The sequence below is a fragment of the Esox lucius genome, chromosome 19 (assembly GCF_011004845.1).
Source record: "Esox lucius isolate fEsoLuc1 chromosome 19, fEsoLuc1.pri, whole genome shotgun sequence".
NCBI lineage: Eukaryota > Metazoa > Chordata > Actinopteri > Esociformes > Esocidae > Esox > Esox lucius.
The window spans coordinates 21,211,340-21,232,035 of record NC_047587.1 but is presented as its reverse complement, the minus strand read 5'-3'; the positions used below and the strand labels follow the sequence as shown (position 1 = coordinate 21,232,035).

The following is a 20,696-nucleotide window of genomic DNA, read 5'->3' as shown; positions in this document are numbered from 1 at the left end:
GAAGGAACGACAATGAGAAAGAGAAGATAGCATAAGTCTTTTAATCTTTTGGATCGCCAAGTCTCATTATCAGCCTTATACAGAATTAATGCAAAAAAGGTATTTGGTCTATCATCTGATAGATTAAAAGTAGGCATACGCTAGTATTAGTACATTTTAAAAGTTGTAATTATAGGATAAATATCATTACTTTTAGAAATAACTTTTGTTACTATTTTCTAATGATTTATTTTGATCCAAATGGAACCTTGATTTTAGCCTCTTCATTATGACTCTGGACAATGGTTTGTGCGTCTTTTGTACAATAATGAATGCCCCCTGGCCTGCAGTTTTACAAGTCTTCTAATAACACACATAATGAACATGGGTTTGTTGATAGCTGTAACGCATGATATGTTGCATTTATTCGTAGTCCCCATTAACAGCGGGACTACGGTTCCTTCCTATTCCCATCTTTATAAACAAGTGTAGCCCGACTCAGTGATTTTAGCAGGGGTGGGGTGGGGTGGGGGGCTGAATCGAACGAAATGAGTCGAAAGATTTGTTCCTTTTACTGAACGATTCGAAAAGATCAGTAAAGTGAGTTGAACTTCCCATCACTACAGTCTAATCAGCGAGAGCTAGTAAGAAATATTGATCAATTGTATTGTTTTTTATAGCCCAGAAAAACATGCAATAAAAGTTGGTATTAAGCAAAAGAAAGACAAAAAAGAAAAACAAGCGATAACGGTTATTCTCTTGTATTCTCAAAACAGCGCCTCACGTATACACAGCAGGAAACAATAATTCGTGCTGAACTGTGACTAACAAAACCAATATATACTGAACTAATGACTAAGTGACAACAGGTGCGTCCCCAGGGTGTGCTGCTGCCATCATTCTCCGGCAGGTGGTTAGCGCTAGATAGGAAGAGGAGCTGCGGTTAGGCGTAACAGCAATATGCAACAGCAAAACCAAATCAAGCTGCTACAATAAACAATCTGAAATGCCAAATGAGAAAATAAAATGAAATAGCATTCCTCCCTACCTATTTGAGGTTAATTCTGCGTGTCCCCGTTGCATGGAACTCTTGCAGGACAATATAGTTCGCTTTCTATTTTCAAAAGCCTGGAAATGTTTATGGTTTTCGTTTCCTAATTTCTTGGCTATACTTATTTGCACACAAAATACTGTTAAGGTCAATTTAACAATGCGAACGTCAGTAACGATTAACAAAAATCTTGATCATGCAATGACATATCCACTGGCCAGTGACGTTAAAATCAATCATTGGCCTTCAAATGTCACACGGCTTGAGTGTTCGTTGGCTTATGCTCAGGTCTACTGTTCAGGCGCGGAATCCCCTGCAAAAGCGCGCCTTGCCTCAGATGGCCGCCTATGGGTGTATTTGCTATGGGTGTTTGTTTTTCGGCGGGGGAAGTCTGTGTTGACATCTCTTCGTGGACTTTTTTTTTTTGTTTAACATGAAACCAACCAAAATTCTTGTTCTCACTCATGGGCAAAATAAAAACACAACATTATCATGAGCACTATATAATGTGTGTTTAGTGCTCAGGCAACAGGTTTCTGTGGTGCTGCCATATAAAACAAACAAATCAATGCTAAATAAACACAGCACATTTTAATTACACAGCACATTTTAATTACACAGTGCTAACTTAAAAAAAACAAAAAAACACCTGGGACACCAACAATCTCTGCCCCCATCCTCTAAGCCTGGAAGGCCTCTCCCCCCTTCTCCTGGCTGAATTTCTTCAATGAGAAATTCTATGAATTTCTTCTATGAGGGGAGGCAGCAGTGCAGGGGAACCTGCCAGCCTTCTACCATGGTGAGGCTGGTCAAAGCTAATGGAGTGGCGTATTCAAAACACTGTACACAGTAGTTGATAAGTACAGGCTACGAGCTGAACAGAACAACTGTTTCAGTCAACAGTCGAAATACTTGCAGGAGAAAAGTTTTAGAAGCAAATCAGGAGTTTCAGGAATTTATACAGGAAATAAATATATTTCTACAGTGGTTAGGTGACAGCTGTTTCATTAAATATTTTAAACAAATTAACTTTTCACAGTCTTCCAACATGACTTGATGAAGTTTTGTGACATTCCCCTATCTAGAAACCATGTCAAACTAGTCATGACAAACATCTGTTTGACGGCCTAATTACACAGGAGCTATATGTGGGAATATTAAAAAACATACTGTTATATTAATATATAAAACATTTAACAAAAAGGACAGGGATTAGAAATTATGCAAATAAAGTTATTTGATACAAATGTTTGATCATCCAGCTCTGCTGAGTTGAATTAGAGGGTAAGCTTGGTTCTCTATCATTTTACAGCCTAATCCCCTGCCGTTAGGGATGTTTCTAAGGGTGAGACAGGGTTCACATAGTCACTCTGGCTGTCACAATGACTTTATGATTACAAAAAGAGGTTCCAAAAGTATTTGCAACCTTTATGGTTCGATGCAGAATTCTTAGCGGAAAGACTTCTATATAGAACCAAAAAGGATTCTAACTGGAAGGGTTCTTTAAAGGGTTCTCCAATGGGACAGCTGAAGAAACTTTCTATGTTCTAGATCGCACCTTTCCTTAAGTGTGCTGTGATGTCACACCCTGGGAGTGACACCAGTGAAGTGGAATAGACTTGATTTGACTCTCAGAAGAGGGAGGAGTCGGATGTACAAGCACAGACAAACAGTAACGCTTCCTCTACATTCTGCAATTGATTGCTTTATACAGACAGTGGAGTTTTTCTTTTCTCTGTTGTCTACTTGTGACAGTGTTTGGTTGTTTTTGTTAGTCTACTATTTTAAACACAGCTGCCCTCTTAGGAATGGAAACAACCAGGGTCGTTGTGTTGTTGTGCTGTTGTGGTTTTAGTGGAGTTTTTCTAGTGGACTAGATTGCCATTATGCCGTTGCTATGTTTAGACTTCAGTGAAAGAGACCGTAGAACCGAACGCTTGTGCCCTCAGGTACAAATAGAGTAAGAATGACAGAGATAAGAGGGGAAGGGATGGGGAGTGGGGGAAGGACAGCAGGAGCATATTGTAAATGTTTCTGTGGTCTTGACTCTAACTGCACAGAAGAGATTCAATTCAATCCTTTGTCACGGCAGCCAGCGTTTTGCTTCATAGGCAGGAGTCTCATCTGAAGACGAGATTTCATTTGTGTAAGTGCAGCCACAGTGCTGAGGCAGGCATGGGTTTGAGTTTGTGGTGCTTTCTCTCTTTCTGTTTCCATCCAGTTGCTAGACTCTCTGGCATGCTGCGTGAGCCTTACCTGCCCTGTGAACTAAACTCGACACCAGCGGCCATTTAAGCCTTGTTTGAGTTGTGCTTTGTGTTGTGCTGTGTTCTATTATTCATTAAGAACAAGACATTTAGTCCTGGCCTGAACTGGTCTCAAGGCCCTGCCTCCATGATTAACAATTGACCTGTGTTATAGCAGGTTGAATCATGTGTTAGAAACAGACTGAAACAGACACAAACCAAGTCTGATATTACGGAGTTAAGTAGCGTTATATTATATTACTGACATCAAAGTACTCTCTGATGACTTGGTCTCTCTCTGTCTCTTTGTCGTCCTATTTCTCTCTCTGTCTGTCACTCTCTATCACTGTCTGTGGATCTCTGTGTGCAGGAATGCAGGTGCTGGAGTGGAATGGAGTTCCCCTGATGGGCAAGACCTATGAGGAGGTGCAGTGCATTATTGGTCAGTCGTGTTCAGAAGCAGAGCTGTGTGTGAGACTGTAAGTTAGACATATTTTACACCCCTCTCCTCTGATCCCTCCCTATATGTTCTCCTCCCTCTCTTTAGTTCCCAATAAATGTAGATAAGAACTGCATATGACGTTTGACCTTCCCGTCTTTCAGTGATTTGAACATGCTGTCCGACCCTGAGCATCCTCTGGCCCTGGAGAACCATGCCCAGCTGAAGCCTGGTACATCACTATATATTTGAAATGCTTCATAATACAGCATGTGGCCATAATAATGTTTTATAATATTGCCATCACTTTGTCGTTCCTGCTTCATAATATCTACTGCAGGTTGTCATCATAATGTATTGTCATGCATCTCTCACTGTGTGTAGGTGATAGGCAGCGTTCTCCAGGAGTGGACCCTAAGCAGCTAGCTGCAGAGCTGCAGAAGGTGTCTCAACAGCAGGCCCCTGGGATGGGAGTTGGGGGACACGGAGGAGTAGGTGTCCTCTCTGCCCTGGATCGTTCTGCTCTGTTACACTCAGGCAATGCGTCGGCCAGCTCCAGTGCCGTCCCTAGCCCGGGCCAGCCTGCTTCTCCAGCCATCAACAAGAAACAACGCCACAGTGCCAAGGTACTGCCATCAGAATTAGTACAGGAGGATGCTGTAAGCCCATAGCTCCTTGGCTGCATAAAGCGTGTTATCACAGCCCCGTGTTATTATAGATGCATTCCGTGATTTTGGTCTATGGTTGTAAAAGTGGGGCTGTATAGCCAAAATTGTTTACGTGTAATAGTGTTAAACATGCAGCCCAAGCAAATAGGTTTCAAACAATGAGACAAAATGTGTTGAGTACATTTGTTTAGATAGGTACATTTAAAGAATAAGACACAGGGTGGTACAGTTCATGGGCAATACACCATTCCTAATGACTCATCTTAGGCACAACGTAATGCAGAGAGCCTGTACACAACCCTTAGCAGTAATGTATTGACATTATACCACACCCCATCATTCCTTATTGATTGAATGTATGACAAAACTCAAAGATGACTTATTGCTATTATAAACTTATTACCAACTCAATTAGAACTGTAAAAATATGTGTTTTGTTTTATGTGTTGTATTCTGTCTCATCAGACTTTATCAGCTAATCAGCATTCAAGTTTGAATCACCTGTTTGATTATGTAATATGTAAGCGATAAAGCACAAGGTTTGGTATACAGCCAGTGTACCGAGGCTTAGAGCTGTTCTCAGGAGCAACACAAGACAGAGTGCCTGGACACAGCACACAGCTGTGGTATATTGACAATATTTAACAAACACATGAGATGCCTTACTGCCTTCATAGACTGGTTACCAAAACAATTAAAGCAGTAAAAAGTGTCATAACTGTGGTACATGGTGTTTCCGAAAAAGTTGTGAAAGAAAAACAGTGGAAAATGTGAAGAAAAACAGAATTCAATGATGTGAAAATCTTTTATAACCCTATATTCAATAGAAAATAGTACAAAGACAACATATCAAATGTTGAAATTTTGAAATGTTTTTGGGTGTTGAAAAATACACCAATCAGCCATAACATTATGACCACTGACAGGTGAATTGAATAACAATGATAATCTTGTTATCATGGTACCTGTGAGTGGGTGGGATATATTAGGCAGCGAGTGAACATTCTGTCCTCAAAGTTGATGTGTTAGAAGCAGAAAACATGGGCAAGCATAAGGATCTGAGCGACTTTGACAAGGGCCAAATTGTGATGGCTGTCCCCGGTCTGCAGTGGTCAGTACCTATCAAAAGTGGTCCAAGAAAGGGAAAGCAGTGACCGGCGACAGGGTCATGGGTGGCCAAGGCTCAATGATGCACATGGGTAGGAAAGACTGGCCCATGTGGTCCAATCCAACAGACAAGCTAATATAATTAAATTGCTGAGAAAGTTAATGCTGGTACTCCTAGAAAAGTGTCAGTAGCTACAGACCAGTCAGGGTGCCCGTGCTGACCCCTGTCCACTGCCGAAGCACCTGCAATGGGACCACGGAGAACTGGACCACGGAGCAATGGAAGAAGGAGGCCTGGTCTGATGAATCACATTGTCTTAAACATCACGTGAATGGCCAGGTGCGTGTTCATCGCTTATCAGGAGAACACATGGCATCAGGATGCTCTATGGAAAGAAGGCAAGCCGGTGGAGGCAGTGTGATGCTTTGGGATATGTTCTGCTGGGAAACCTTAGGTCCTGCCATTCATTTGGATGTTACTTTGACACGTACCACCTACCTGAGAATTGTTGCAGACCATGTGCAGCCCTTCATAACAGCGGTATTCCCTGATGACATTGGCCTCTTTTAGCAGGATAATGTGCAGTGCCACAAAGCAAAAAGGGTTCAGGAATGGTTTGAGGAACACAACACCTTGTCCAGTTCAAGGTGTTGACTGTACCTCCAAATTCCCCAGATCTCAATCCAATTGAGCATCTGTGAGATGTGCTGGACAAACAGGTCCGATCCATGAAGGCCCCACCTCGCTACTTACAGGACTTATAAGATCTGCTGTTAACGTCTTGGTGCCAGATACCACAGCACACCTTCAGAGGTCTAGTGGAGTCCATTGCTTCGACGGGTCAGGGCTATTTTGGCAGCAAAAGGGGGCCCTACACAATGTTAGGCAGGTGGTCACAATGTTATGGCTGATCGGTGTATATGCCCACTTTGAATTAAATGCCAGCAACACATTTAAAAAAAGCTGGGACAGGGGCAACAAAAGACTGGAAAAGTTCTATAGTGATAAAGAAAAACCTGGTGGAACAACTCACAACTAATTAGGTTAATTGGCAACAGGTCAGTAACATGATTGGATATAAAAAGAGCCTCCAAGAGAGGATGAGTCTTTCCGAAGTAAAGATGGGGAGGGGTTCACCACTCTGTGAAAGACTGCGCAGGCAATTAGTGCAACAATTAAAGAATCAAATTTCTCAATGTAAAATTGCAAGAGTTTCGGGACCTTATCGTCTATGGTACATAATATCATTAAAAGATTCAGAGAATCCTGAGAAATCTCAGTATGCAAGGTACAAGGCCGAAAACCAAGAAACGCTGTCGCCTTCACTGGGCCTGAGTTCATTTATGATGGACGGAAGTGAAGTGCAAAACTCACCTGTGATCTGACGAATCAGAATTTGAAATTGTTTTTGGGAATCATGGACACCACTTCCTCTGGGCTAAAGAGGAGAGGGACCATCCGGCTTGTTATCAGCGCATAGTTCCAAAGCCAGCGTCCGTGATGGCATGGGGGTGCATTTGTGCACATGGCATGGGTGACTTGCACATCTGTGAAGGCATTGTTTATGCTGAACAATATGTGCAGCATTTTTGGAGCAGCATATGCTGCCATCCAGACAACTTCTTTTTCAGGGAAGGCCTTGCTTATTTCAGCAAGAAAATGCCAAACCACTTTTTGCACTTGTCACAGCAGCATGGCTCCGTAATAAAAATGTCCAGGTGTTAAACTGGCCTGCCTGCATTCCAGAACTGTCCCCTATTGAACATATTTGGCGCATTATGACAAAAATATGACAAAGGAGCCCTGGGACTGTTCAGCAGCTGAAATACAAAACCAAGCAAGAATGGGAAAACATTTTACTTTCAAAACAGCAGCAACTGAGCTTGTCAGTTCCCAAACACTTACAGAGTATTGTTAAAAGAAGAGGTAATGCAACACAGTGGTAAAAATGCCCCTGTCCCAACCTTTTTGAAACATGTATTTTCCAAAAACAATACACTTTCTCAGATACAGCATTTGAAATGTTGTCTCTGTAATTTTTTTTAATTAAATATATAAATGATTTGCACATCATTGCATTCTGTTTGTTATTTGTATTCTACACAGCATCCCAACTTTTTTTAGAAACAGGGTTGTTATATACCATGGCCGTCAGCCAATCAGCATTCAGGATTCAAACCACCCAGTTTATAAGAGATGCCCAGTTTATAAGAGCTACTATGATACTATGGTTATGACATCAAATACTTTTTTTACTGTTATTATTGTGTTTGTAATGGGTTTATAGAAGCAGTATATCAATTTTGGGGGAATGCTATCCATCCATCATCTTCCGCTTATCCGGGGCCGGTTCGCAGGGGCAGCAGTCTAAGCAGGGATGCCCAGACCTCCCTCTCCCCAGACACTTCCTCTAGCTCTTCCGGGGGGACACCGAGGCGTTCCCAGGCCAGCCGGGAGACATAGTCCCTCCAGCGTGTCCTAGGTCTTCCCCGGGGTCTCCTCCCGGTGGGACGGAACCGGAACACCTTCCCAGGAAGGTGTTCCGGAGGCATCTGAAACAGATGCCCAAGCCACCTCAGCTGACCCCTCTCGATGTGGAGGAGCAGCGGCTCTACTCTGAGCTCCCTATCTCCCTATCTCTAAGGGATCGCCCAGCCACCCAGCGGAGAAAGCTCATTTCTCCTGTATCCGGGATCTTGTCCTTTCGGTCATGACCCAAAGCTCATGACCATAGGTGAGAGTAGGAACGTAGATTGACTGGTAAATCGAGAGCTTCGCCTTGCGGCTCAGCTCTTTCTTCACCACGACACACCGATACATCGACTGCATTACTGCAGAAGCTGCACTGATCCGTCTGTCAATCTCCCGTTCCATCCTTCCCTCACTCGTGAACAAGACCCCTAGATACTTAAACTCCTCCACTTGAGGCAGGCACTCTCCACCAACCTGAAGTGGGCAAGCCACCCTTTTCCGACTGAGGACCATGGCCTCGGAATTGGAGGTACTGATTTTCATCCCCACCGCTTCAAACTGTCCCAGTGCATGCTGAAGGTCCTGGTTAGAAGGGGCCAACACGACAACATCATCTGCAAAGAGCAGAGACGAAATTGTGTGGTCCCCAAACCTGACACCCCCCGGCCCCTGGCTGCGCCTAGAAATTCTGTCCATAAAAATGACGAACAGAACCGGCGACAAAGGGCAGCCCTGCCGGAGTCCAACATGCACTGGGAACAAGTCTGACTTACTGCCGGCAATGCGGACCAAGCTCCTGCTTCGGTTGTACAGGGACCTGACAGTCCTTAGCAAAGGACCCAGGGCCCCATATTCCCAAAGCACCCTCCACAAGATGCCGCGAGGGACACAGTCGAATGCCTTCTCCAAATCCACAAAACACATGTGGTTGGGCAAACTCCCATGAACCCTCCAACACCCCATATAGGGTATAGAGCTGGTCCAGTGTTCCACGGCCCGGACGAAAACCACACTGTTCCTCCTGAATCCGAGGTCCTACTATCGGCCGTATTCTCCTCTCCAGAACCCTGGCATAGACTTTCCCGGGGAGGCTGAGAAGTGTGATCCCCCTATAGTTGGAACACACCCTCCGGTCCCCCTTCTTAAAAAGAGGGACCACCACCCAGGTCTGCCATCCCAGAGGCACTGTCCCCGACCGCCACGCGATGTTGCACAGGCGTGTCAACCAAGACAGCCCCACAACATCCAGAGACTTGAGGTACTCAGGGCGGATCTCATCCACCCCCGGTGCCTTGCCACCGAGGAGTTTCTTGACCACCTCTGTGACTTCAGCCCAGGTGATGGACGAGTCCACCTCTGAGCCCTCATTCTCTGCTTCCTCAATGGAAGACGTGACAGCGGGATTGAGGAGATCCTTGAAGTACTCCTTCCACCGCCCGACGACATCCTCAGTTGAGGTCAACAGCTGCCCACCTCTACTGTGCACAGTAGAGGTGGGGAATGCTATGTCCTGGCAATCCACTATGTGTCGTACCTATGAACAGTTCTTAACCATGGTATATTGGCCCTATCCCCTTGTGCCTTATTGGATATATAATATGAAGAATAAATTTTTTAATGGACCTCCAATAACTATACATCATGCCTTTTCCAAATAGTTAACCTTCTTCTAAGCTTTTAGTATGTTTTGGTTAAAGTTCAATTTCTGAGATTTATCTGGCTTTTTAGTTGTGTGCACAACAATATAAACACTTTGAGACACCCGCAAAATAAACTACACAACCACCTAATTTCTTTGAGGTCTATAATGGCAGGACAATGCAAAACAATGTTTATCACTCAAACTCTGGTACTTCCTGCTTTGTCCTTGTCTAGGAACGCTTATCTAAATCCATGCACTGCTAGTCTCTTGCAAAGCCACAGAGACCTCCAAAATCCCACTGAGACTTTTTTATCCTCTGAGCCTGTTTCTCAAAGCTAATAGTGTTGATGTCTACTTAATTTAGTCAGTGAGGCGAACAACCCTGAATGTACCACAGCTGAAGTAGCTGGTCCGTTTTTTTCAGATGCACAACTAGTGATGTTTGCCAAAAAACAACTGAATCACATTTTGTAATGGCCCCCGCCAAAAAAACTTTTGTCTTAAAATTTTGTGTGGAGATGTTTTACAATAGGTTTTGTGGTGAGACCAACCCCCGAACTTTGACCAAAACAACTGTCTGGTTGAAAATGAAAATCTGGTCTAACATGCTACAAAAAGTATTTAAGTAGTACATCTCTTCCTGGTTCCTATAGAGTCCATTCTAAAAGTTCTACTTCTTATACCTAGGACAGGAAACTAGCTTTCAAGTTATATGGGACCAGAGCTATCCTACCGAGGGCTGTCCATCACAGGTCTGTCCATCACAGGGCTTTCCTACACAGGGCTGTCCATCACTGGGCTGTCCAACACAGGGCTCTCCAACACAGGGCTGTCCTACACAGGGCTGTCCAACACATGTATGTCCAACACATGGCAGTCCAACACAGGGCTGCCCAACACAGGGCTGTTTATCACAGGGCTGTCCTACAGAGGGCTGTCCATCACATGTCTGTCCAACACATGGCAGTCCAACACAGGACTGTCCAACACAGGGCTGTCTATCACAGGGCTGTCCTACAGAGGGCTGTCCATCACATGCCTGTCCAACACATGGCAGTCCAACACAGGGCTGTCCAACACAGGGCTGTCTATCACAGGGCTGTCCTACAGAGGGCTGTCCATCACATGTCTGTCCAACACATGGCAGTCCAACACAGGGCTGTCCAACACAGGGCTGTCCAGCACAGGGATTTCCAACACAGGGCTGTCTATCAAAGGGCTGTCCAGCACAGGGCTGTCCAACACAAGGCTGTCTATCACAGGGCTGTCCAACACAGGGCTGTCTATCACAGGGCTGTCCATCACAGGGCTGTCCAACACAGGGCTGTCCTACACAGGGCTGTCCAACACAGGACTGTCCAACACAGGGCTGTCCAACACACAGGCAGGCCTAAGGTCACACAAATAAACTCTGACTCACATGGCAGTGTGTGTGTGTTTGTAAATGTAGTGTGTGTGTGTGTATCCAGATATACTGTAGGTGTTAACATAGTGTATAATCAATGCTTGTGTTTGTTTTTAGTCAGCAGCAGACGTGCAGGTTTTGAAGCCTCATCCTATAACTGGAGAAATACAGGTAGGCCTGGTGTCTGAGAACCTAAAGAGCATCTGCAGTCTAAGCAGTGCTATTGTATAATGATGTCCACCAAAAAAGATTCTTCCAACATTTTCTAGATTGTAGTATTAAATGCAGACGTGGCAGTTTAACCATTACAGATTCCATCTCTAAGCCAATAGCTTGATGATTGGTCAGTACCAGGAGTCCTGGTATGCCTGTAGAATCTAACCGACCCTAATGTGTCTCCTCCAGCTCCAGATCAACTATGACAGGAACCTGGGGAACCTGATAGTGCATGTTCTTCAGGCCAGGAACCTGGCTCAGAGAGAGCCCAACGGATACTCTGACCCTTTTGTCAAGGTGTATCTTCTACCAGGGAGAGGGTAAGACATAACGTCACAATATTTCATACTTGACTGCTCTCTCTCTCTCTCTCTCGGCTTTGCATTATTTCTCCACTCTCTCCATTTCTCTGTTTGTACTCTAAGGAGTATTGAAGGTTATTTGATTTACATGAATTAAAATTAAGTTGGGTTGAATGTGCTATGACTTCTCTGCACAATATTGATTCTATGGGGACTTTCTACCTTGCAGTTCAAATCCTGGTCATGACATAGTCATGTGACTCAGCACTATCCAGCATTGGTAGGGCTGGTGCCAGAAAGTGGTTGCCTTGCCTTGTCATGCTTTAGTAGCGTATTTTCGTTGGACCTACAAGCTCAATCCTGCTGGTTCGCAGTTAAATGCATTCTCCTCCAAGCGTTTAGGTGCTGGCTAGTACTTCCAGGTTATGTGAGCAGCTTTGGAGAGATGTGGTTAGGGAAACATGTCTTGAGATTCAACTCTCTTACCTGCCAGGTGCTGCAATGAGGGATGGCAGTAAACCTGAATAGAACTTGAATACATTTGGAGTCAAAAAGGGTAATATTGGCGGGGAATAATCTCTTCTATCATAAAGGTGTATTTACTGTATGTAGTGCCAAAGGCCTGGAGCCCATTAAACTACATTAGAGTCATGGTAGTGTGTGTGTGTGTGTTTTCTTTACTTAAAAAAGCTTAGCTTTTATTCTCTGATGTGATTGTGTAGTAAGGTTCCGCCCTCCTAGAATCAAATGATTATCAGTTTAGCAGCATCTGTTCTTTCAGCCTCTGTATCCCCGTCTCCTTCCCTCCCTTCATTCTTGTCTCTATCCCTCTCTTCCTGTGAAAAGACAGAGAGATCGATAAAGTCTTTATCTGACCTGTAACATTATCTGCTTTCTACTAATGGCCCTATCAGCCCTGTTTATGAGATTAGAAACAGTACAGTTCTCCACTTACACACACACACACAAACACACACACACGCATAAATACACACAATCAAAGATCTGAAAGGACTGTTTGACCTGCTTAAACAGTAGACAGTTGTAAATAACCTATGTCGTTATGTTTCTATGTTGTCTTTCTATGTAAATCTCCTTCCCTTTATGTGTCTCTTTATGTTTCTCTGATGCTTTGTTTCTTTTTGCTGTTCTTGTTGTTGGTTGCCTCTACCCTCTATCCCTCCCCTGGACTCTAAGACAAGTCATGGTAGTCCAGAACGCAAGGTAGTGTAGTGCTTCTGCATCTCTTCTCTCCTCCTCAACTTTGACCCTTCGCCCCCTGTCTCCTTTCCTTCTCGTCTTCTTTTCTTTCCTTTCCTTCTCCTCTTCCCCCTTTCTTCTTTCCTATCCCCCTTGGCTCCTACCACTCTTTCATTCTGTCTTCCTCTCCTTTCCTTCTGTCCTCCTCTCCTTTCCTTCGGTCTTCCTTTTCTTTCCTTCTGTCCTCCACTCCTTTCCTTCTGTCCTCCTCTCCTTTCCTTCTGTTGTTCTCTCCGTCTCTGTGTTCAGTGGGCTTAACCCATGTCAGTTTCCCCCAACAAAGTGCTTTTACTCGTTGTCTCCACATCAATATTTGTCATGTTCCGTTTTTATTTTGATGTGTTGATGTGGCGCTATTCTGCTTTTCACCTCTCGGTTACTTTCTTCCCATTCTTCTCTCTGTTCCTCTCTTCTATTTCATCCTTAACAACTCTGAAGCAAATGCAGCCAAGAACATTGCCGGGTTGAAATCAAGGTTGAAATGTGAAGTCATTTCATGAGTCAGATGTGTTTTTTATACCCAAACCTCATCTGCCACAGGAGTAGAGCTGGTCCTTGAAGTCAGTTTGACTTTTTTGGATTATTTCTTTGATGTTTCGATCCAGTCTAGCCAGTGTACCTATACATGTGACCTTCATCCAGACATCATGTTTAAACAAAGTATGATGATATATTGAATTAGATATTCAATTATTTACATCCTGCTATTTTTAATCATCTCTATATTTCATCAAAGGTCATCTGCGAATACATATAGCATTGTGGCAATAGTAATATACAAATACTCAATCTGAAACCTAAGTGTGTCCCTTTGTTGTGACATCACAGTGCTGAAAACAAGAGGAGGACCAAGTACGTCCAAAGGAGTGTGAATCCAGAGTGGAACCAGACAGTCATCTACAAGAACATACACTTGGAGCAGGTAGGAACACACCACATGGACCTAAAGCATTCCTCGTACTCAATCTGGATTACCACCCTGAACGTTCATTGATTTATTGTTAATGTGACTTCCAGTTGGATTGTTATTGTAATAAGATCATTCCCATAGCATGCGCTTTGGAGTTATCAATTCTGTCATTCTGAACACAATGGGTTCCCAAAGGAACCCATTTAAAGTTTCTATTAATGACATTTATGAACTTGTTTCTTACTTAGTTGTGAAAGAAAGTATGTTACCAAAACAGAAATTTTCGCTGAGGCGTGCGTTTTAATGCACTCTGTCTTTTGCTCTCCCCCCACGTAAACCAAACACTAAATCTATTTTTATCCGCTACTTTCTCTATGAAAATGAATTTCAGTTTTTTTTCACTCACTAATTGTTTATTGTTCTAATAATTAATTACCAGTTAATTTTTATCCATTACTGACTTCACTTGACTGAATTAAAATAAAATGAATCTAAACTAAACAGAATGCTTTTTCATTTAGAATTAAAATAGATTGATTTATAATGGTTTTTACGAAGTTACACAATGTAACGTTGTATATGATGGACAGCTATCCCTGGATAGATATATTGGAATAGTGAGTAACTATTCCAGTTAACAAGAGAAGATAGTGAAGAGTATGTATTTATATAACTTCATAACATTCAAGAATTAACCTTTATGTGTTTGTTAAGGAATACAGTGAACTACTGCCATATATTCTGTTAATTAAGAGTTTGAATTGTTGACCTCAGAGATAAAAACAGAATGCAATGATGTGCCTATCATTTAATCCCAATATTTCACAAAAACAACACACCAAATGTTGAAACTGAGAAATGTTATTGTTTTTGGAAAAATACATGCCCATTTTGAATTTGATGCCAGCAACACATTCTCAAAAAAGTTGGACAGGGGCATGTTTATTACTATGTTGCATTTCCTCTCTTTTAACAAAGCTCTCTATGCATTTAGGAACATATGAGCAATTGCTGTTGTTTTGAAAGTCAAATGTTTTCCCATTCTTGATTGATAGAGGATTCCGTGTCTCCTTTGTGGTCTTTTCTTATTTTCTGCAGATCATTAATGTCAAACGAGTGAATACTGTCATTATTAGTATAATTTCTGCACCCCCCTTTTTTTTCATTTTTTTTTCTTTTTCTAATACATATTCTCACACTCAATCACACAATCTCACAATCTCACACAAAAAGACAAACACACACAAACCAAATACTATGTAAGTAGTGCGTCATCCCTTGCTTGTGCAGTGGGGAGAACAAGTATTTGATACACTGCCGATTTTGCAGATGTTCCTACTTACAAAGCATTTAGAGGTCTGTCATTTTTATCATAGGTATACTTCAACTGCGAGAGACAAAATCAGAAAATCCAGAAAATCAAATTTTTTAAGTAATTTATTAGCATTTTATTGCATGACATAAGTATTTGATCACCTACCAACCAGTAAGAATTCCGGCTCTCACAGACCTGTTAGTTTTTCTTTAAGAAGCCTTCCTGTTCTCCACTCATTACCTGTATTAACTGCACCTGTTTGAACCCGTTACCTGTACAAAAGACACCTGTCCACACATTCAATCAAACAGACTCCAACCTCTCCACAATGGCCAACATCCGAGAGCTGTGTAAGGACATCAGGGATAAAATTGTAGACCTGCTCAAGGCTGGGATGGGCTAGAGGACAATAGGCAAGTAAATTGGTGAGAAGGCAACAACTGTTGGTGCAATTATTAGAAAATGGAAGAAGTTCAAGATGACAGTCAATCTCCCTTGGTCTGGGGCTCCATGGAAGATCTCAACTCGTGGGGCATCAATGATCGTGAGGAAGGTGAGGGATCAGCCCAGAACTACACGGCAGGACCTGTTCAATGACCTGAAGAGAACTGGGACCACAGTCTCAAAGAAAACCATTAGTAAAACACTACGCCGTCATGGATTAAAATCCTGCAGCGCACGCAAGGTCCCGCTACTCAAGCCAGCGCATGTCCAGGCCAGTCTGAAGTTTGCCAATGACTATCTGGATGATCCAGAGGAGGAATGGGAGAAGGTCAAGTTGTCTGATGAGACAAAAGTCTAAACTCCACTCGTCGTGTTTGGAGGAAGAAGAAGGATGAGTACAACCCCAAGAACACCATCCCAACTGTGAAGCATGGAGGTGGATACATAATTCTTTGGGGATGCTTTTCTGCAAAGGGGACAGGAAGACTGCACCGTTATTGAGGGGAGGATGGATGGGGCCATGTATCGCAAAATCTTGGCCAACAACCTCCTTCCCTCAGTAAGAGCATTGAAGATGGGTCGTGGCTAGGTCTTCCAGCATGACAACGACCCGAAACACACAGCCAGGGCAACTAAGGAGTGGCTCCGTAAGAAGCATCTCAAGGTCCTGGAGTGGCCTAGCCAGTCTCCACACCTGAACCCAATAGAAAATCTTTGGAGGGAGCTGAAATTCCATATTGCCCAGCGACAGCCCCGAAACCTGAAGGATCTGGAGAAGGTCTGTATGGAGGAGTGGAGTGTTTCTGCATTAATGGTGCCTTCACAAATGTGCAATTCACCCATGCCATTTGCACTAATGCACCCCCATACCAGAACACATGTTGGCTTTTGAACTGTGCGCTGATAACAAGCCGGATGGTCTCTCTCCTCTTTAGTCCAGAGGATGCGGCATCCATGATTCCCAAAAATAATGTCCACCTTTCCAAAATTGAAATTTTTTGCACTTCACTTCAGTCCACCTTAAATAAGCTTGGACCCAGAGAATGTGGCTGTGTTTCTGGATTGTGTTGATATCTGATTTATTTGCATGGTAGAGTTTTAACTTGCATTTGTGGATGCAGCGACATTGGTTTTTGGAAGTTTTCCTGAGCCCATGCAGGGATGTCCACTACAGAATTGTGTCTGTTTATAATGCAGTGCTGCCTGAGGGCTTGAAGATCACGGCCATCCAATATTGATTTTCGGCATTGTCCCTTGCGAATAGAGATTTCTCTGGATTCTTTGAATCTTTTAATTATTTTTTGTACTTTCGATTATGAGATCCCCAAACTCTTTGTAATTTTACATTGAGAAACGTTATTCTTAAATTGTTGCAATATTTGCCTGCACATTCTTTCATAGAGTGGTGAACCCCTCCCTATCCTTACTTCTGAAATTCATTAGGCCTATATCACGTTCATATACGATGTTGGATTTATTTAAAAGTTGGTATGTAATAACTATTTGTTAAGTCCCATTAAAACAACATTTTCCGGAAATCAGAAATCCTGGATAATGTTTTCTGATAAAAATGATTACTACAGTCATTATTAAAACACAACAAACTATTAAAAATATATTGCATTCAGGAATATATATTTTGACTGAATAAAACCTCACAGTTAACAGACATCCTAAGATTTCCTAAGATATACAGGCTATAGATTTTTTTATAGTCCCCAAATCAAGCGTTGTTAATTATATTCAAGTTCATATTCCCCTCTTCACTTTTACGAGGCAAGGTAACCTCTCAGTCCACACTTCACTCATTCTGATCTATGGAAACTATTTTTTTATTCAGGCTTCTTTAGGATTTAGGCTCAGTATTTTCATGTAATGTAGGGCCTGGGCTGTGGCTTCAGATAATACAGCTTGACTCAGACCAGGCATCAAGTTTTAATCCTGATGACAACTCTAATAATGAGCGTCAGGAACGGCATGCTGTAACACAAGTATGCCATTGACTGCAGCTCCAAATTGCACTGGAGACAGGATATCCCAATGGAATTGGGAAACCGCCAGGCAAAGACAGCAAGGGTGGTTTGTCCATCCAGTGCCTTGCCATTCACCTTCACAGCCCTGGGCCAGACTGCACCTAATCATAGACCCTACTGAGGAGATGAAAACTCAGCTCACATTACTCAGTAGATCAATTCCACATTAATGGAGTTCTATAGGAGAAAGCCCCCCCTCCAGCTGTTTGTTAAAAATTGTTTAATGTCCATGAAGGTATGCACATTAAAGTATGCACTTAGTAGGCAAGTGTGGAGAGATTAGTATTGTAGTAAAGTGATAACATATTTGGGTTCTAGTGAAGATTCTAGCAGCTGTATTTAGAACTAATAAAAAAACAAAAAAAGATAAAAGTAAGATAAAAGTTGTTTTTTTGTCTAATGAGTGTGGACAGAAAGATTAGAGATGCAATATTTTCTGTGCAAATTGGTTTTAAATTAATTGCAGTCTATGATGAGGTCTGTGACCAGACTGGAGCATTTTGTAAATATTATTTGTTTTCAAGAAAGCAGTGATTTGATGGGAAACAGATTTTTTTTAAACATTTGCAGAAGGTACAAAAAGGTATTAAATGTATCTTGATCTTGGTTTTGCAGTTTTAAAAGAGGCTTTATTCCTGCCACTTGTAGTAAGTGTGGCCCATATCAAGAGGTTATTCCACATAGATTGGCCTATTTTATTTGGAATTGGGTTCATCTGTAGGTTTCAACATTTTGAGTGATACAGGATAAAAATATTTTGGACAAAGCCCAGGTAGTAAATTACCATTCCAAGGCTTTTTGTAGAGTGTAAACATGTAATCCTCTAACGGACACAACTGAGTTCCACAACTCATCTCAATTGATATTGCTTTAATCCATTGTCTGCACTCAACTCCCAGTACTACTGGGATGCTTCTCGGTCACTTCACTGTAGATCTTTTAGTGCCCCTGTGGTTACCAAAACAAATCCTGAATACAAAACAGTATTCCCATTATAGCAGAGAGTGTCATTGGAATTCTCCATGAGCATATCAAAGTCAACAAACAATGGAATATTATCCGCCATGACTGCAACGTCCGATGAGAATTTGGGGAACTCTTCAAGGAATGCTGTGTACAGCTCAGGAGCCATGTAAATGGTAGCTCAGCGACATAATGACAGATTTGTCACCTTAACATGGAAGCTCTGGGATTGAATATTTTAGGCTTTTGGTTACTGGTCAAATTAATCAACTGCTAGGCCACCCGTCAAATTGTGTTTGGTAGTTAGGAATATTCTGGCTATCCTTCTGCTGCTTCGGATTTCAGGACCGGATTTCACCATGCTGAAGCATATATTTCCACTCCCCTGGCTGGGCTTAACAACCCTGTACGCCTCTCAGATGGAGCCCTACAGACTACTAATCATCAGAGACAGGAAGAGACCGACAGAGACATCTTCATTCATCCTAACAGTGTCTCTGAGGTGCAATTCAGACAGTTTGAGATGAACTGAGTCTATCAGTAGAGTGCTGTCTCTCAGGAAACCGTATTCAGTGTGAGATGAATACAGTCCGTCCATACCGCTATGTTTCTCAGTGGACAGGTTTCAGTGGGATTTGAATGTAGTCTATCCATGCGGCACTTTCTTTCATTAGGCAAACGGCAAGGTGGGCTAGAGGTTAGGGTATCCGACCAGTGTCCGAATGGTTACCAACAGCCAAACACTGTCCTCTGGCCCTGAGCGAGACAGCTAACTTCCCCCATAGCTAATTGATAAAAAGAGGAATTGGTTCTTAATAAACTTGCCTAGTTAAATAATGGTTAAGAAAAGACAGTGTGTGATGAATGCTTTGTCTCCATCCAGTGCTGTGACTCAGTGGACAGTAGTTGTCTAGTCCAATAAGTCTGCTGTAGTCTATGTTCAGTCCACAGATGTTGTAAATGGGACTCTTATCACCTACTCCCCTACCAAAAACACACACATAGGTTTCTAGATAGATATCTATCAGTGTTGATTGCCATAAAAAATCATGTCTTTACTAATCCTAATGTGAACCATTAAATTAAGATTTTCTGGTTTTTCTATCTATATGGGGATCTTTGTGATAGGCTAGTTAAATAAGATTGGTCTGTGTGGGTGCTGTACTTGGCATTACATGCATTTGTTCATTTGATCGCTTCAAACACCCCAACTGCTTTTTCTCCCATTACTTCTTCTCTTTCCTCACTCGCTCATTTCTCTCACTTTCTCACTCACTTTCTCCTGCTCTGTCTCCTAGCTGAAGAAAAAAACTCTGGAAGTGACAGTGTGGGATTATGACAGATCTTCTTCCAACGACTTCCTAGGAGAAGTAAGTGTCTACAGAATCAGACACAATCTGGTTGGAATGTCACTTACATTTACTTCAGATATCCCTTTACCCTAATGTCTACAGCTAACAGAAGCTTATAATTCCAAACATACATTAATTTTCTTCAAAGCTAATTAATCAGTTTGTCAATATGGAGACTGAATCTAATGGATTTCGGTCTAAATAAAGATCCTTCATGTTTGGTGATATTTAAAGGTCAAATTATTACTTAAAAAAGAAAAATATCCTTTGTATCCAGTAGAGATAAAAATCTGTTGCAACTCCTACGCTCTCTGTCTCCCTCTCTCTCTTACACATTCTCACCCATTCTTTCTCACTCTTCCTCTTTCTTTCTCCAGGTTTTGATAGATCTGTCTAACACATCCCAGCTAGACAATACTCCTCGCTGGCTGCCTCTGAAGGAGCAGAGTGAGAGCATTGAGCACAGTAGATCTCACCTCTCCACCCAGGGGCCTGGGGGACTAGGAGGCTCAGGTTCAGGGGCAGGACAGGGGCCCACATCAGGGCCAGGATCAGGACAGGGCATGGGGCCAGGGATGGGCCAAGGACATGGACAAGGACCTGGACAGGGGCCCGGACAGGTACACCCCTGCTATTATTTCATTGTCAATTGTGTTCGTAACATTCCTAAGTTCTTTGGTGGTTCAATGTCTTCCTATACCTTTTTTTTATGTTGTAATATTACACATTATAATGAAAAATGTGTTGATAGATGGAGGAGTGCCACGAGTCCCCCAAGAACTCTGTAATAAAGAGCCAGAGCCACGGGATCTTCCCTGACCCCGCTAAAGGTAGACAAGTCTTCCTCCTGCCTTGTCAGCCTGCTAATTGACAGCTTTTCTTCTTTAATTA

The 20,696-nt window shown here is 42.6% G+C and overlaps 1 protein-coding gene across 11 annotated transcripts in view; it reads left to right on the top strand.

The window, feature by feature from the left end:
• Positions 1-20,696, top strand: part of pclob (piccolo presynaptic cytomatrix protein b) — a 107,015-nt gene that overhangs the window by 71,186 nt on the left and 15,133 nt on the right. For 10 of the 11 annotated variants that reach the window (XM_029114881.2, XM_020040325.3, XM_034288016.1 and 7 more), the window contains 10 exons: positions 3,647-3,755; positions 3,880-3,947; positions 4,100-4,341; positions 11,128-11,181; positions 11,416-11,546; positions 12,726-12,752; positions 13,617-13,710; positions 19,752-19,823; positions 20,183-20,425; positions 20,557-20,635. In XM_029114881.2, coding sequence (XP_028970714.2) covers positions 3,647-3,755; positions 3,880-3,947; positions 4,100-4,341; positions 11,128-11,181; positions 11,416-11,546; positions 12,726-12,752; positions 13,617-13,710; positions 19,752-19,823; positions 20,183-20,425; positions 20,557-20,635 — 1,119 coding nt within the window. The remainder of the gene's footprint in view (positions 1-3,646; positions 3,756-3,879; positions 3,948-4,099; positions 4,342-11,127; positions 11,182-11,415; positions 11,547-12,725; positions 12,753-13,616; positions 13,711-19,751; positions 19,824-20,182; positions 20,426-20,556; positions 20,636-20,696) is intronic. The other variant, XM_029114882.2, reaches the window with a different exon arrangement.